The following is a 16,650-nucleotide window of genomic DNA, read 5'->3' as shown; positions in this document are numbered from 1 at the left end:
TAAAAATCAGGCTAAGCTAAAGTAGAAAATGAAAAAGTGATGGCTTTGTCAACACACCTTCTTGGACCTTGGGCTTAAATTTTGGCAAATTTATTTCAGTCTTTCCCAAAGGAATATTTCTAACTTGTAACTAACTGATCTTGAGGGTCCTGACTGAAAGATGAGAAGATGAAGGTATTCAGCTAGCATGCACAAGTCCACGGTATCTTTTGGGAAGGTAACACTTTGCTCTTGTGATTCTGATCAAAATGTCTCTCTTCTGTAAGCACACTGCCTTTTTGATTGCTACTCAGCTTCAAAAGACAGCTTCACATTGTAGCAGTACTTCACAGACCACTTAACTGAGCTATGAACACTCAGATCATCAAAAAAACAAGACTCACACACCACATTGGAGACATAATTTAAACCGTGCATCTTGGTCCACACTTTTCAATGCCTAATTTAATAGGGATATGCATTTAATCCAGGGGAATTACTGAAAATCCTCATTCTGGTTGGCAAATCACATCTATCTTTATACAGGTACAACAAACTCAACAGCATCTAATATGTCACTGAAGTTAAAGCAAACAAACAAAATAAGTCCTACTGCCTTCTGTTGATATTGAATTAGGAAGTGAACAACAGAAAACACTAATATCTGCATCAAAAAGCCATATTAGCCCAAAGAGCTTCAGGAGAATAGAAGTCTTAAAGTTATAAAATGATGGGTTTGGGGATTATCAAGAGCTGTTGATCACAGCCATACCCTCTCCCTCTCCAATTCATATCACTGGCTACGTAAAAAAATTCTTCCCCTGCTTCTTAATAATTTCTCTTCAAAGATCAGGTATAGACTGTGGCTGGACTAGATGGACCATTGGTCTGCTCTGGTCTGATGAATTCCATGCAATAATGCTAATTAACCTCTTGGAGAATATCCATACATAAAACTGTTTCATAATTTATACATAGCAAGCATCTAGGCTGTTGTGTTGAATTTAGAATTGAGTTCAAGACAGAGGCTTTTGAAGCTGGGTTGAAAAAACACCCTCCTCCTCAAAAAAACCAACAGAAAACAAAAAAGCCCCCAACGGTGCAACTTCAGGACTTGGGAGAGGAGGTGGAAAAAGTATTCATTTTGAAGAGAAAAACAAAACAAAACATAATCTCTCATCTCATCCACACTTAAGCACAACCTCCCACCCCACCCACACTTAATAGCCACATTTTCTGTTTAGGAAAGAAACCACAGATCAGCTGAATTTTTTTGACAGTAACCAAATTTTGCAAACACTAACTGAACAGGGGAGCATTATTTTACAAATGTAACACACTGAGAATCAGAAATTCGTCTGGCCATCTTCCTATAACCAATCAATTTAGTCTTTTAAAAGTACTTGAAAAAAAAAATAACACATCCAACCTCTCCTGGCCTGCCCAGATATATCTTCTCATCAAATAAAGCTGATTACAGTAGCAAGAAGTTCTGGATCAATTCGATCTTCCTAACGAAAGGACAGCTTGCTATAGAAGGAATAACCAATCTGAAGAGGTTTTCATAAACATGGAAGCTCATTTCTTCCTCATCGAAACTGAAACAAAAAGATCTTTTATAACACATTCTCATAAGTACTGTTTTAGCTTGGGAATAAAAATCTTCTTTAATCCTGGTTTAGCTTTTAATATTACATCGTACATTAAAATTCATAAAGTAGTTCATTCCAGGCAAAACAAACTACTTTTCAGTTCTGCTCTGCAAATAGCACAGGAGGTACAATAAATGCTGTTGCTTTCAGAACAGCTTTTATCAGGACAAGGTTTACTACTCCATTATTACAGTGGCGCCTGGAAGTGCAGTTATAGTTAAGTGTCAGGGTTTCCATTAACTCTCCTCCATGGTGGTTTTCGTGGGGGTGGGGGGGCGGGAAGGCTTGCATTTATTATTTTGTTCATTTTTACTTTCATTAAAATGCAACTTGGCACAAAGACTATCAACCTAAATCTCAAATTTTGCAGATGTAAAAATAAAAATTTTGCTGGTGGTGAAGTATGGCATGTACGTGTGTTTGAACTCCAGGGCGCCACCATGAAGTTTCACGGGAGCTGCTGTTATCCAGAGTTCCTTGCAATGGAAGTTCACTGGTCCTCTAACACCAGCAAAGCAGTGTCCTCTTCAAAACTACTCTTTCAAGAGTGACATCCTATCTCTGGGACCCAAGCTGAAATTGCTTTAGCATGGAGGAACTATAATTTATCTGTAGTCAGAGGGAGGCCAGGATTATATTTATGAAAATGAAGGGTTTTGTCAATGGAATACCCAGAACCGTAACTCATGCAAGATTTATGATACTTCTTAAAACACTGTTAAAATTATATTCTGCTCTTGACATTGCACATACTCTGTTTTCACACAGGATGATGAAGGGCCCCAAGTGTCAGCAAAATTTTCTTTGGGGAATATGGGTGGTGAGAAGGATTTGTCTGGGATCTCTCTTCTGAAATGGGAATTATTTGTCCTGAGAAGGAAGTGTTCATAACTGCAGGATGGCTAACAAGCTTTAAGCAGATTATTTTGAAAAAGAAAACCTGTGACTTGGTCACCTGTCTCCATCCTTCCCCCAAGTTGCACTAAGGAAGAGGGAGTCCTCTTCCCTCCATACCCTGAACTGCCTCAATGAGAGGGAGAGGCCATCGCTAGCACCTCCCTGGGGAGCTCCATCCACCCTGAACATCGCTCCACACTCAGCATCCTCTGAAGTATCCCCACATCCTCTCATTCCCACACAACATGTAATAGACTCATCCTCTGAACTTGACTTAGGGATACCCAGAAAGGACCTCTGTGGTGTGGTCTGCAAGATGAAGGTGTTGAAGAGGGGAAAAAAAATTAATAAAAGAAATAGAACATGAAAGGACCTTTTTTCCCTCCTCTTAGGCTAGTGAGGTTAAACTATGTCTCCATGCGGTACCTACATGATGGAGATGCTAACACTTATAAACATTTATGCTAACATTTATAAACTCCACTGCCCCAGGAACGCCCCTGACCAGCAGGCTTCTGCCCCAGGAGGTGGCAAGATGAACAATGTCCAAGGGAAAAATTCTTGTATACACTGTCTCCTTGCACTCAGTCAGTCTGCCAGTGTGGAAGATAGCAGACTTTTACAACTTGACCAGCTTAGAGGGCTATACACATATCCCAAAAGCTCATGCATTAGAGGCTAATGATTTCAATTAAAAAAAAAAAAAAAAAAAAGTAAGATTTTGCTTCTTTGTTTAAGTCAGAGAGAAAGGGAGAAGTAAGGGGGACAAAGAGCTTCTTAAAGGATTTCAAAAAAGAATTGGAAACAATCCAGATCCTGGTTGCTACTTGAGCTAATGTAAGAATGCTGTAAAAATGAGATAAATTCAACACAGTTCCTTCTAACTCAAGCACCAGGGTTTATGCTTGGTGAGTTCCTACTATACTATCAGACCTCCAAGGTCATGCTTTCTGTTTTTGCATGCAACAGTATGCAAAATTCACACAGAACAAGCTCAGCTGCTAAATGGTTAAGTCTGCTCTACTGTCTGGCCACCAGTTGGCAACACAAAAATGCAAAATAGATCCTTTTCAGGATGTTTATTTTCACATCCTTCTGAAACTGATAACTTGCAATTGCAAAATAAACCTTCATGTGTGGCACATTAGCTCCCATTTTTCATGGTTTCATAGTTTTAATTGTTTCAAATGTTACACTGGTCTAAAGATTTAATATTAAGTATGTTGGCTCTTGCGTAAATTTCTGTTGTCAGGATAAACGGTCTGTTTTGTCTTTCAATAGTTATCCAAGAAGCTCACAGCTAAGCTAGAAAAATATTATGCTCTATCCCTGTATAGTGGACTTTAAATAATTGCTTATAATAAATTTAGTAGTAAGGACGCTAGTAGTTTTATTTCCTTAGTATCAAATATTCAAGAAACTGTGGACATTTGGGTAAGTATCAGAGTAGTAGTTTGCATTAATAATTTTGCAGTATCCCGATTATAATTTATTTCTGCTACGATTTGTAACATTATACTTGTCAGTGCAACAACTAGAACAATTTCATTATTTCTAGCATTAAGTATGGTACTTATGTTACCAACACAAATATTTCAATTTTCAAATTTAGGGCTCTGAACACTTAGTAGCAGGTGGCAAGTACTACATGTGTTTATAGGTGGGTAATTCTGGCAACATGTAAAAAAGTCGCATAGAATCCCAGCTCAGAGGTTTCTACATTCTAAGTCCATCCACTAGATAAAGTGCATATGTTTTGCTGAATGACAGAGAACAATATAACAACTAGAAAAATAACTTTTATTCTGTAGAGCTCAAGTATTAGTTTGTTAGGTTTCCTTGTTAACCTGTTTTCCTTTTGAAAAGGATCAAAACAGAACTGTGTGCTGTTTCCACTTTGAACTGTTGCAATTAGGTTAACTATACTCCTGACTCCCACTAAAAAAATGAAATGTAATTATGAACAAGAGCACAGTAGAGACAGACAGATTCCCCCCCGCCTCCGACCCCTAAATTTGGACTTACAGCATGTTTTGTCAGTTAAGAAAACCCCTAAGTCTCACTTTCTTTCTGGCTGCAAGGGATTTATAGTTTAAAGTGTGAATTAAAACCAACACAAGGACTACCTCTGACTTGACATCCTTCTGGAAGGTCCTGTAATTAACTCTGTTCTTTAGCTGTGAAATTGCCCAAGACCACTTGAGACAGAGCGAGACATTACCTTGGCAGAAAGGCGTAAGTTAAGAAGGAGGGTTAGCCTTTGCTCTGAATTACTTGGGCTGTGGGAGCAGGTACAGATATTAAAACAAACTCAAATGTTATTTTAAACACCGTTATCTATATTTAACTCTTTCCCACTAAAGCATTGCTTTGTAAATAGATTCTCATCCTTTATGTTTAAGAGTATCTATAGTGGATTTCACAGACTAAACTCAGTTAATGATAACAAAACTAGAGCACTAGCACAGTCTGTTCTTTCTGCTAAATTTTTTTTCTCTTGTGAAAAGTAATGCAGCAGGTCAAAGTGATCTTCTCTCCTCCCTTTTCCTACAATTTTGTTATTCATTAATTTAGTGTGGTCCTTAGTATCCATTAGCTGCAGGAGAATTAGAAAAATGATCTCAAGGAATTTATAGCATTCAGAATGGGTATGGAATATAGTCATAGCCACAAGCCTAAACCCTGTTAGCAAAAAAACTGCTCTGTGTTTATATAATCAACCATCACAAAATTCCCACAATCCCAGAGCCCTCCTTTATACAGCAAATCTGGACTGTGTATACAACATGATTCCCACATATCTGCAGATTGGTTTTTGTCCCTGCACAGGTACAACCTTGAGCCACAGCAATGCAGAGTATTTCAGAAAAGATACAGTGTTTTGGAGTGTTTCATTCACTACTGTGTTTCTTCTTTGTGGAAATCCAACACATTCCTATGGCTCACACTGGTATTTCTCATGTACCCTAAAACTAGCAAGGACTACCTTGAATTTCTTGATACCACTCTACCAAACTTCGTAATTTTGTGAAAATTAAACCAATAGTCCCACTAGATTTTACAGAAATCAACAGGAGTTTCTTTTGAACAAATACTAAATGAAGGTTTAATGAACATATCCAATCTTTCAGTGATGGATACAGCAACTCTCTTATGTTATCCAGTTAACAGTAGCTCAACCTGGTGAAAGCGTGCCCAGCATTTTGGGATGGAGTCGTCTTCCCCCCATCACTTTAGTTTTACCTGTTCATTTTCTGGAAGATAATTTTTAAGGCGATACGATGTACTCATACTTCTGCTTTCATTCCCACTCGGTTTAGTGGTCCAAATCCTTCAAAATCCCTATTTGAACCTCTAACATTAAAAACAACACCTGAGAATTATAGGAAAAAAGAGACAGCTAAAAGCCAGCATCTTCCCGGCCCAGTAAAGCTCGTATCTCAGTAAAATGAGCAAAAATACTCTGTAGGGGCCATAATGGATAGAATTTATCTTAAAACTAGAAAATAGGTAGTAGTAAACTGCTACTATCATCCATTATATTTCTTAAATTTAATTTGTGATATGCACTGCAAATAATGATTCTACAAGCATTTAAAAAAATGCAGCAGTAAAAGCTTTCTTCTTTTTAAGAAAGGTATCACCCAGCAGGACAGTGAGAAAACACAATGAGCAAATCTCAAAGAGAGAGAGTGGTTTACTTGTGGAGGCCGGCTAGGCGGTGTGCTTATGAGAGGTGCGGGGCCCATTGCAGAGGCTGCGTTCAAGCTCCTTTCCCTTTCGTCCTGGTAAATTCGATCTCGTTCAGCTTCTGGCAGCTGCAAGAAGTTCTGCATAGCCCGAAGGTTTACCAGCAAGGACTGCGAGGCAGTCTTGGGATCCTCTTCCTTTCGGAGGATTTCTGAGAGCAAGCCCTGTGGGGAGGGAAGAAAAAAACACGCTGCAGAGTTAGCCTAGGTGAGCATCTGTAAAACTGGGCTCTGCAAAGCCACTGCTTATCAGTCCTCTTTCTTCTTTCCCCTGGGCTGAGAACGAGAGCAGCAAATGCACTATTCACTCCACAGAGGAATATATTAATGGCATTTTAGGTAGCAGAGAAGAGAGCCTCAGTTATACCCTTAATTTTATTAAGCATCTGGTTTACATACAACATAAACTGAATCTGCCTAATAGGTCTCCTTCCTTTTACTGGCTTAACTTGCCATGAAACCTTTCACAGTCAACAAACAATCACAAGAAGTTAAGAATAAGTGAAATAGAGACAGTGGGGTGTTCTCAGGCTTCCCAGACAAAAAGCACAGCCAGCCTAAAAACCATGGCTTTCCACATTTCTAGCAACTTAGACAGCTCTTTGAAAAGAAATGATATTTCACAACTAATCTGATACGATAAACTCACAATGTTCCTAATATACTGCTTAACTCACTCAGGTCCACATTTTTTGTAAGTCAATATATTGTTTTGAGAGTTGTATACTGGAGTTTAACAATGAGTGAGCAAACTCACCATTGGATGCTCACCCTCCTTCACCTTCCTCCTCCTCCCACCGTCCCCCTCTCCTCACCAGGACAACCCCAATCCTCACCCAGTCCACGGCCTGGGCTATTTATTTGAGCACCTGCTGTACAGGTCCCATTTCCCAAGTCCATTTACCACTGTTGTCCTTTGACCACTTTCAGAGTCCAGCAATCATAGGTAAAAGCGAGCGCTGGGGAATGAGAGGAAAACAGCATACAGGGCATCCACAGCAGTGAGCCAGAGAAGGGCAGACTGCAGATGATAGCATGCTGCCAGCGGACAGTACAGACCACACCAGGTTTCCTATGTAATCATTTCATCTCGGTTCTCAGCAATGGAGTAGGCCTGGCAGTCTGGGACACCTAATTACTCTGGAAGATGAAATATTTATGAACCTGTGAGTGCAACTACAACTTTAATGTCAACAAGTTCTTGAAACCTCCCCCCTGCCAAATTCTCCCTTTAAATATGTCAGGCATACAAAATGCTCTACTGTCTTGAGGTAACAAGGTGATGATAAGAAAATCATAAGAATAAGATAAGAAAATCTGCTTTTGCAAAAGCAGATGTGAACTTTTTAGAATAAATGCTGTTGCCATGCTGGGACAAGGAGAGGGCTGGTATTAAAGGCTTTTATTCCTAGTGTAACAAGGGAACACAGATGTGGTTCTAAAGAAATAACACAACCCAATGTCTCTTCTCCTGAAGAACTGTTGTTATCTAGGATAATGGAGGCATGCATGGGTGGAGGGAGGCAAGCAATAAAAAAGCGCTAAAACTAAGAGAGGCAATCCTGAATGAAGATACCCATTCCTAAGGGAGTGCAACAGAACGCTACGGCCTAAGCACCAGCCTCCTCTGTATGGAAGTCTGATGCTCAGAGCACCTATGGCAGTTGTCGCCTCTCTCAAAGGTCCTATCCTTAGGGGCAAAAGCCCCATACGAAGGTGCTGCTGCAAAGCCACCGCCCTCAGGCAGCTGTGCTTAGGCAGGGTCAGAGCCCACCCAGTGCGGCTTTGAGCTCTGCATTTCCCCCATTGCCCCTCCATCTCTCAGGGGTGATGAGGACAGAGGTGCTAACCAGTACACTGGGGCCAGTGTGGTCCTCATGGCCCCGTCTGTGCCTGCACACATAAGAGGGAAATGGGATGGAAAACACAGTCTTTATAGCACCGAGCACGAAAAATAATTTGGAGGAGGATTAAAAAAATAATAATCCTGGGGCATACTTTCTTACCACTATTCTTCATCCCTCCTCTTTTCTGGTATCCAGGCAGAAACTACGCAGAAGGCAAATAAATGCATTAACAGACAAAAGTGGCATTTTGGTGGAGAGCAAGTTTTAAAATTTTTCTTAATGACCAATCTAATAATAAATTTACTTAATAGCAAATATGGAAATTAAATTCTTGTCTTCCATTTTTTCTACTTCTAAGTAGTCAAACCCACAGTTACTATTGTTTGTCAGTGGCAGGGTTACATGACCCATCCTCCAAGGGAGGCAAAAAATGAATTAGTGCCACTGGAGACAAGGCAAAGCTGTCTGCAGAGCACAGGATGTATGACGGAGGTGTAAACACATTTGATTTCTGACTGCTATTGTGCTGAAAACCACTGCACCAGGATTAAAAAGAAGAAAGAAAAACTGAACTCGGGTGGACTGATCATCGGCAGGAGAGGAGGCTCCTTACTAACAGACAGCCTATTGTCAGCCACAGGAAATGTCCCTGAAAAATACTTTAGCCCATAATAGAAAATATTTGCTCATATAAGCCTTTGCCACATAGTGGGCAGCTAAAAAAAGCAGAAAAGGCTGTTTTTCTTGTATAACTTTTCCCCCCTCAGTGAAATGAATAAAGAAAATTGGGTTTTGTAGTTTTCTTGCGTTTGTCAGTACAACCATTGCTGCAGGACACCTTTTGGTGATTAGATATGCCATTAAGTATTGCCCTCTCCTTCCCCCATCACTGCCATGACTCTTTGCATGAGCTGGGAGCAGAGCAGAGGACACAGATGCAAGAGAGATCAGAGGAGATGAGAGTGTGGGGAGAAAGCAAGGAAGAGGTGTTTTCTGCTAGGAGCTTTGAACCTAAAGGTCAGAATATGCGAGAAAATAACATGAGAAATAAGGTATAGTACCAGGTGCAGGCAAAGTCTTACAATACAGTTTGCCTGCTTCATATATTACTTCATTTCTACTATTCAATTTTCTGAGCACAAAACTTCAGCTAAAGATCGTTAGACAAGATGTAAAATGGGAAAATCCTAGAAAGAAAACATCAGCTCTCATATCCTGCCCCATGCCGATATGCAGAGATTTACCGTTCGTTTTACCGGGCCTGAACTGGTTTGCCAAGGTACAAGTCTTGGTGTGATCTCCTGATATTGTACTTCAGGTTGCATAAAAGCTAAATGCTGTTTTGCATAGAGATTATAAACACCGCTAGGCTCAGAGTTCTCCTCACTGTTCCTCCCTTGTATTCTTTTTGCACTGGAAATGTATTTTCTTAAAATGTTACCAGGTCTCATTGAAAAAAAGAAAGTTTACATGTCATCACAAGTATAATTCATTACTAAATGCACAAAAATGTTCAATAAATATTATCAGGGCTTTCAAAAGCTAATTATGAATTCTTTAAAAATGGAGATAAACGGAAGTGTCTGCCAATATGAACAAAAACACTGTCTGGCCCCCAGTTTGTCTCCTCTTTGAACATAATCACTGATTCAAATAGATTTTATCAGCCTGATAGAACTTCAAAGCTCCCAGAAGAAAAATGCCATTTGCCCAAACCTCCCCCAAAACAGGCAGAACATCCCCTCTCTGTTGCAGGGTGCTCCCATCCCATGTCCAGGTGGAAGATTATTCGCAAGCTCCACCCACAAGCCTGGATCCCTGCCAAGTAAGTTATAAGCAGACACATTTATCTGTGTCGCTTAGTAGCAAGAGGAGAGCTGTCATGATAGTGTAATAGCACCTTTTTACCTTTTATTCAATAGTGATATGGGTAGTGTGCTTTTTCTTAAATTACACTACGAAGAATTATATGAATACAGTGGCAATTTCTGTTATAGTTAAGCAGGCAAATTTCTCTCTACCACATAATTTACAGAACTCAAATTCAATAAAACATTACATGATGGTCCATTACTGTTATCAATTTTGAATAATCCATCTTCATTTTTCATTTTACTGGAAAATAAAGTGTGCCAAAGACAAAGTGGTGGGAAAAAAAAAGTGCCTGAGAAGGTGGTTTGTGTAAACTTAGATTTTGTTTTAAAACTACATGGAGCCGCTTACTGCATCCAAGTGTTCTCCCTCGAAATAGCAACTGCCCAGAATTAGCACGAGCACAGTCCTAAATACACAAAAGTTTTCACATACGAGAAAAGGCATTATACATGAATGAAAGGCAATGTATCCTGGCAGCTAATATTTTAAACAAGCACGGGGGTGAAGCAGAAAGGAGGGGGAAAGAAAAGGTATCTGGCAGAAACGCTGAGAAGTACTTAAAACCCTCAAGATGAAAAACTGTCACTGGTGGGAAGAAAAAAAATTAACAATAGTCAGACATGGCGAAAGCAGCAAAAAGCACTCCCCCTCCTTTCGCGAAGATGGAGCCGAGAGGTCACCTCTGTACAGCAGCACCCGAGTTCATGCGGCAAATGTTACGGTTGAAAGTGTACACAAACAGAGACGGGCAGCCCCAAGTTACAGTTCCAACCACAACCATGACTAACACAATTCCTTGCTCATGCGGTACCTACATGTCACCCTGCCATGCACCGGGTTAAGCTACGCCTTCAAGTCAAATGTCAGACTTGCTTGTGGGAACTTAAGCTTTCCGTTTCCTGACTTATGTTTACATTTACAAACAGACGACAGAAAGGGTACAGAAGTTTGTTTATTTGTTCAGGCCGCCAAAGGTGGTTCAGCTGAACAAACGCCGATGCTCCGCTCCAGCTCTCCTGAGAAGTGCAAAACAGAGCAGAGAGCCTCCCAGTTCAACTGTGAATTTGCAGGGGCAGGCTGAGCCCCTCTGCTGACGGGAGGCTCTGGCAGAGGCCAGCGTGGGCACCACGCTCTGCGGGGCTGTCCCGATGCATCGGCGCCGGCGCCCTGTGGCTGCTCCGGGCCACCCAGGCCAGCGAGCTGATCCCAAATGACATTTTCTCACCAGTGAAGCCCAAGAAAAGACTGAACTCGCTCTTTCAAGAGAGCGGAGGTGTCTGCATAGCGCACTGACGTCAGCCGGAAAAAATACCAAGTTTATTAATTCTGCCAAACGGCAACCAAAACGTAAGTGGCTCCATTTACCAAAATTATCCCAGCAAACAGAGAGACTGGTAGACACGCTTGGTAGCCATGCTTGAGGTGAAGCTCGGATGGACCAGCACAAATCCTGACTCAACAAACTTTTCCATGGTGCACTACAAAGAGGTGCTAACAGGATTCAATCTGTTTCTTTGCAGCCAGTGAGCTGGAATCGCAACTGCTGAAGGACAAATAACACTTCAGACCCCACTGCGCTCTGAAGCCTTCCTAGAAGGACTACTGTGAAATTTCTCATGGGGAGAGGTGCTCCACCCTCCGAAACTACTTCTGCTCCCTACAACAATTGTTCTATTGTGCCTGTATAGATGTCAATTTTCATTCAAGTTACAGCTTTCTGGACTCCTCTTTGATTAAACTTTGCAAGGCACATTCCTGAGAACTACACGTTTTTGAAACTACCATTTTGAAACCAAGGGTAGGGGGGAAGTTATCCAAGAAGATATTGAGGACACTGCTTCAATTTTCTGAGGTGTGGCGGGGGGGGGGGGAGGGGGGGGGTGTTCCACCTTATAAAGAGATGATAATTTTTTTAAAAAAAGACACCCTGCTTTTCAGAAGTAATTTTTCCAAATCCTTTCCTTTGAGCTGGGAAGAGGTAGAAATATTTCTACTCAACATTTTTGCCCCCAAACAAAAAATTTTTGAAAATTAGGGCCAAGTGTTGAATTACCACACTACGACGGTAGAACCCACCCTTCCCACCGAAACCTGCCACCAAATACTGTATTCACACTGTAGAGCACAAGTCTGTAAAAAAAGAGGTGCCAACTTCTTCAGACAATTCCAAAGTCCACTTTTATTGCCAAAACATTAAGGAAATTACTTTTAGTTTATAGTTCACTTCCTTCCTTAACTTTTATGCAGAAAGCAAATCTTTCCCCTCATCTGAGACTGTATCTCGACATCAGGGTTTTTTTGCACAGAACTCCTAAGCGATTTCAGTGACATCTTCTGCCTTTAGAAACTGATGGCATGATATGGTCCCTGGACACGGCTCAAATATGCTTGTGACAGTTTCAAAAATGTCAGTGGTAAGCCTGAGTTAGCTTTTTATCTCAGAAAACAGTAGATGAATTTAAACAAGCATTTTTACTTGCTCTAGCCAAAATAAAAAACAGACCCCCCAAAAAGACAAAAGATATTACATCAATATTAGAAAAGACCTTCTAAGTAGCAGCAGTTATTAAAGTGCTGCTCTAATTTTAGTTAAATGTGGTATATCCTTGAATAAGCTGTGATAAATTCTGAAGTACAGCAAGCAGAACAAATTTAAGTGTTTTCATATAAGAATCACAGGTATCTCTACCTATGTTTATACTTGGACATTAGCTGTTACTGTGGGTAAAATTGACAATTTTCAGTTTTGCAAAGGTGAAATGTGTCTACAAGAAACTCCTCTGGATTTCAGTAGGGCTTTGCTTCATATGAAAAGCATACTATTTCTTGGCAACACTGAGGCTAACATTGTCTATGCTCCTAGTATTTTTCCCTTCTGTTCCCTATGTCTGCCACATTACATAACAAATACCGCAAAATCTTATGTAGCTAACTGCAAATACTAATTTGATTAGCTAACACAGTTTGTAGGGTATAGGGATACTACCCTGTGTTATTTCAAGTTGATTTGGCTGAAAATTGCCAAAGTATAATACATATATATTTCACATCTCTTCATGGAATTTGTTTTCAACGTTCATTTTGGGGTTTCCTCCCAGTTTTGGGTCACTTTGAACACATTTTACCAAGATGGTTAACCACAACGTCTGTGGAAGAATTGAACTTTAAACAAATATTTAATAACATTGGTAGTAAGAAAAATATATAGTAATCGGGAATCAGTATTTGCCCTAGAAATCTGGTTCTACAGTTGCATTCACCACATCTCAAGAGCGTCTTCTCATACAGTGTCATATAAATTCAATGTCCAGTCAGAACCAATCATCCTTGTATTTTAGGTAACAAATACTGTCCATGCACAGACGACAGACCAAAAGCTGTAGGCAAAACTAGCTAACAAAAACTGAACAAATGACTTTGCAGGGGGAAGAAAGTTGAGAGAAAACAAGCTGCTTTTAGGCAAGTCTGAGAAAGAAATAAATATATAATAAACTAATTATTTTCTGAATTATTTGCTTGGCTGTTTGTCCAGGTAAGATAGCAGCTGCAAAACATTGTAACTTGAAGCTACAATTATTACTTCAATACTTTATCATTTCATGAGCTAAAATATTAAACATTGTATTAAACAAAACTCTATGTCATTTATTTGTAAATATAACAACTGACACTGCCTGGACTCAACTTACGTAAGTAATCCTTGCATGAGTTAATGTATCCCATGGAATTTAGTATGAAAGACCCAGATCTTGAAAGACTCCTCTGCTGTTAAGAGGAAAGACACACACACACACACACAGAGCTCTACAGAGAATTCACACCATGACTCTACTTTCTTTTAGCTAAAGGAGGATGTAAAAATTTTTACGGCAATAATAATTCAGAACAATTACAAATGACATGCTGATTCAAACCTGGTACCAGTGCATTTGAAACAGAATTTTTATTCTCTAAGCTATGCAGGGAGAAACATCAACATTTCAAGAGAAGCCCAAATTATGATTATTTTTTCTTTACTGTATTCTGCAGTAAACAAATACTTGTTCCCTAAGTTTAAAAATGTGGAATCCAAGGCAAATTTACCTATGTCTTTTTAAAATATTTCCTATTAAAAAAAAATTCCTATTCTATTTTCTGTTAAAAGAGACTTCTAAAATTTTGAGAGCGTATTATTTCCATTGGATATACTGACATTTCTTCCATAATTTCTGCTTGATTAAATTCCATGCAACATGGCATTAAGTTAAATTCATAGAGCAGAATAAATTATAACAGGGTTAGCTTCTAAAACAGGTGTAAAAAATAACACATTTTAGTGTTACTTATCAGCTTTGCTAGGGCTAGCTTTTTCTGCATTGAAGAGCTGAAGTATATGTTCTGACGTGGACATCGGCAATCTCAGCAACTACTGTTTTTGCAACAAACTGCAAAAATACATGAAAAGAGTAGATGATCTAAAAATAAAGCTTTTTTTTTTTAATCTTTTCAGAAGCCTGAAAAGATATTATTTAGACTTTCACTACAAAATAGTAAAAACAAATGTGAACAAGAATAGAAGACAATCTCCAGTACACCTGTGAAAGAAGACAAGTTGTTCAGTACATGCATGCTGTCAGGATGGGTATACCTTTGGAACACAAAAGGCAATCTGTTGGGTGACTTTGTGAATGGTTCTGCATAGAGCTGTTCATTTCCTTCCCAGGGAATATTCAGTTATTCATACACCATCACAACTGGAGAGGAACCAAGGTGTCTGTAAGAACCATGGGTATTTCCACAAACCAATTACTGAAGATTTCTGTATTTTATCAACATGGACACTGGTCCTGCAAGGAAGCGTGATTCCTTCACAGGAGCTAAGTGGCAAGGCAGAAATGAGGAGAGAGACTTAAAAGGTGATAATTACAAAATAGAGAGGGAAAGAAGGGACTCTTAGATTTTTAAAAAAAAAGAGAAAAAAGAAAAAAGATGACTGACCTGAGTTCGGTTAAAAGCCACACGTGCAAATACTGCCTGTGAGATTCCTGCTCGTTTCAGTTCATCACGGACCCACTGGTAGATTTCGGAAGACACCTCTGTGTTTGTTGAGACCTGCTGCTCCAACGGCTTGTTCATGGATCTACTGACAGGAGGAGGGTGGTTCAAGTACTGTTGGTTTAAGGACTGCTGGGCTAGAAGTCTGTTCACTGCATACTGCTGGTTCAGCAACTGGGCCATTACCAGCTGCTGATTTACCAGCTGAGGGCTAATGGGAGTAGATACAAGTCCAGGATGCAGGTTTGGAAGCGGGGTCCGAACTGATGGTTGACTACCATGAGAAAGCTGAACAGGGGATGGAGGCTGTTCGGCTGTGTTCCCTGGGACCGGCTGCTGACCGAAGTTGACATGGTTGGCACCTTGCTGGGATAGTTCAGAAAGGCTATCCATCTCAACTATGGTGGAAAAGAAACATTGAAAAAGCCAACATAAGACTGGAAATCACAAACTTCATGCTCCTTGCAAGACGTGCTAATAAAAATAAACAAATATAAAATGGCGCATTCAGGTTCAAGCTTACTGTGCTCTCCAGCCTAGATCAGAAGGCCTATAACATCACTGTTGCAGCTAATTTGCCTTCAAAATTTACGTACAAATAATGGTGTAGTGAATATTTAAAAAAAAAAAAAATAATCCAGCAAACTGCCCATCATCATCACTGGGCCCTTGGAGGTACCAGCAGAACATCAGAGGCAAAACCACACGCTGGAAACTACGTACGGCAAAGGAGTAACCTCCGGAGAGTTTGGCAAAGGCACAATGCAGCCAAACCCTGAGCGTTTTTGCAGAGCGCATCCCGCAGCAATGGATGTGGGGGACGTCAGACAAGGCAGTAAGCAACTAGAGAGGGGGCACAGATGAGAGACGGGAAACCACTCCGTGCGCTGCAGAAGTTGCAGGTGAAATGGTAAGTGCATCTGCGCAAACGGTAAGGGGGTCTGTCATGGGAAAGCACACCCCGACCAGAGAGGACCAGAGAGAAAGAAGACCGCGGTGACTGGTTTTGTTCCTCCCGCCATGTCTCTGCCATGACATCTGCAGTTCCCAGCCACTAGAAATCTGTAACAAGCAGGGTGGGGTGTGGACCTCCCCATGCTCTGCTAATTTCTAGATGCTGCATCAATTGTATGGGACTGCTAGGAACTAGTATAATTTATGTAAATTACACAGATGGGCTGCTTTATCTTGCAACCATGTATGCATGTTTTTTTCAGTGACTTGCAACATGGTTGAATTTTTTTCTTATATTAACTCATCTGCCTTGACACACCCTCCTTTTTAATTAACAACATAGTTTTTTAAACTACAAGAGTTCTTCCAGCTCCCCTCTTGTGCAAGATAAGACAATATAAAATAACTCTAGGCTGAAGTAAAGGAGTCTCCTTTTTATCAGTGTATGTCACTTTTTCATTTTAAACAATCTCAGTTCTAGAGCTTTAGTAATGCTGGTCTGGAAATAGCCTTAAGAAAATATGCTTTATTTGAAAACCAAAACTCCAGTAGCTTCACAAAAGTGTGGTAGCAATTTTTTTTCTTATACTAGTAAAGCATATTAAACAAATAAAAAGGCAGTGCCTGAGCTTTTCATAGTAATTATGATCTTCACTAACAGTC

At 40.1% G+C, this 16,650-nt stretch overlaps 1 protein-coding gene across 5 annotated transcripts in view; it reads right to left on the bottom strand.

The window, feature by feature from the left end:
- SATB1 (SATB homeobox 1) overlaps positions 1–16,650 on the bottom strand; it is a 76,355-nt gene that overhangs the window by 29,592 nt on the left and 30,113 nt on the right. For all 5 annotated transcript variants that reach the window (XR_007505771.1, XM_049798072.1, XM_049798070.1 and 2 more), the window contains 2 exons: positions 14,977–15,431; positions 6,230–6,442 (listed from right to left, as the gene is read on the bottom strand). Coding sequence is in view for 4 of the 5 variants with exons in the window: in XM_049798072.1 (XP_049654029.1) it covers positions 6,230–6,442; positions 14,977–15,431 (668 nt within the window). In the remaining variant the exon portion in view is untranslated. The remainder of the gene's footprint in view (positions 1–6,229; positions 6,443–14,976; positions 15,432–16,650) is intronic.

This window comes from Accipiter gentilis, chromosome 4 (assembly GCF_929443795.1).
Source record: "Accipiter gentilis chromosome 4, bAccGen1.1, whole genome shotgun sequence".
Classification (NCBI taxonomy): domain Eukaryota; kingdom Metazoa; phylum Chordata; class Aves; order Accipitriformes; family Accipitridae; genus Astur; species Astur gentilis.
This window is presented reverse-complemented; position numbering and strand designations above follow the sequence as displayed.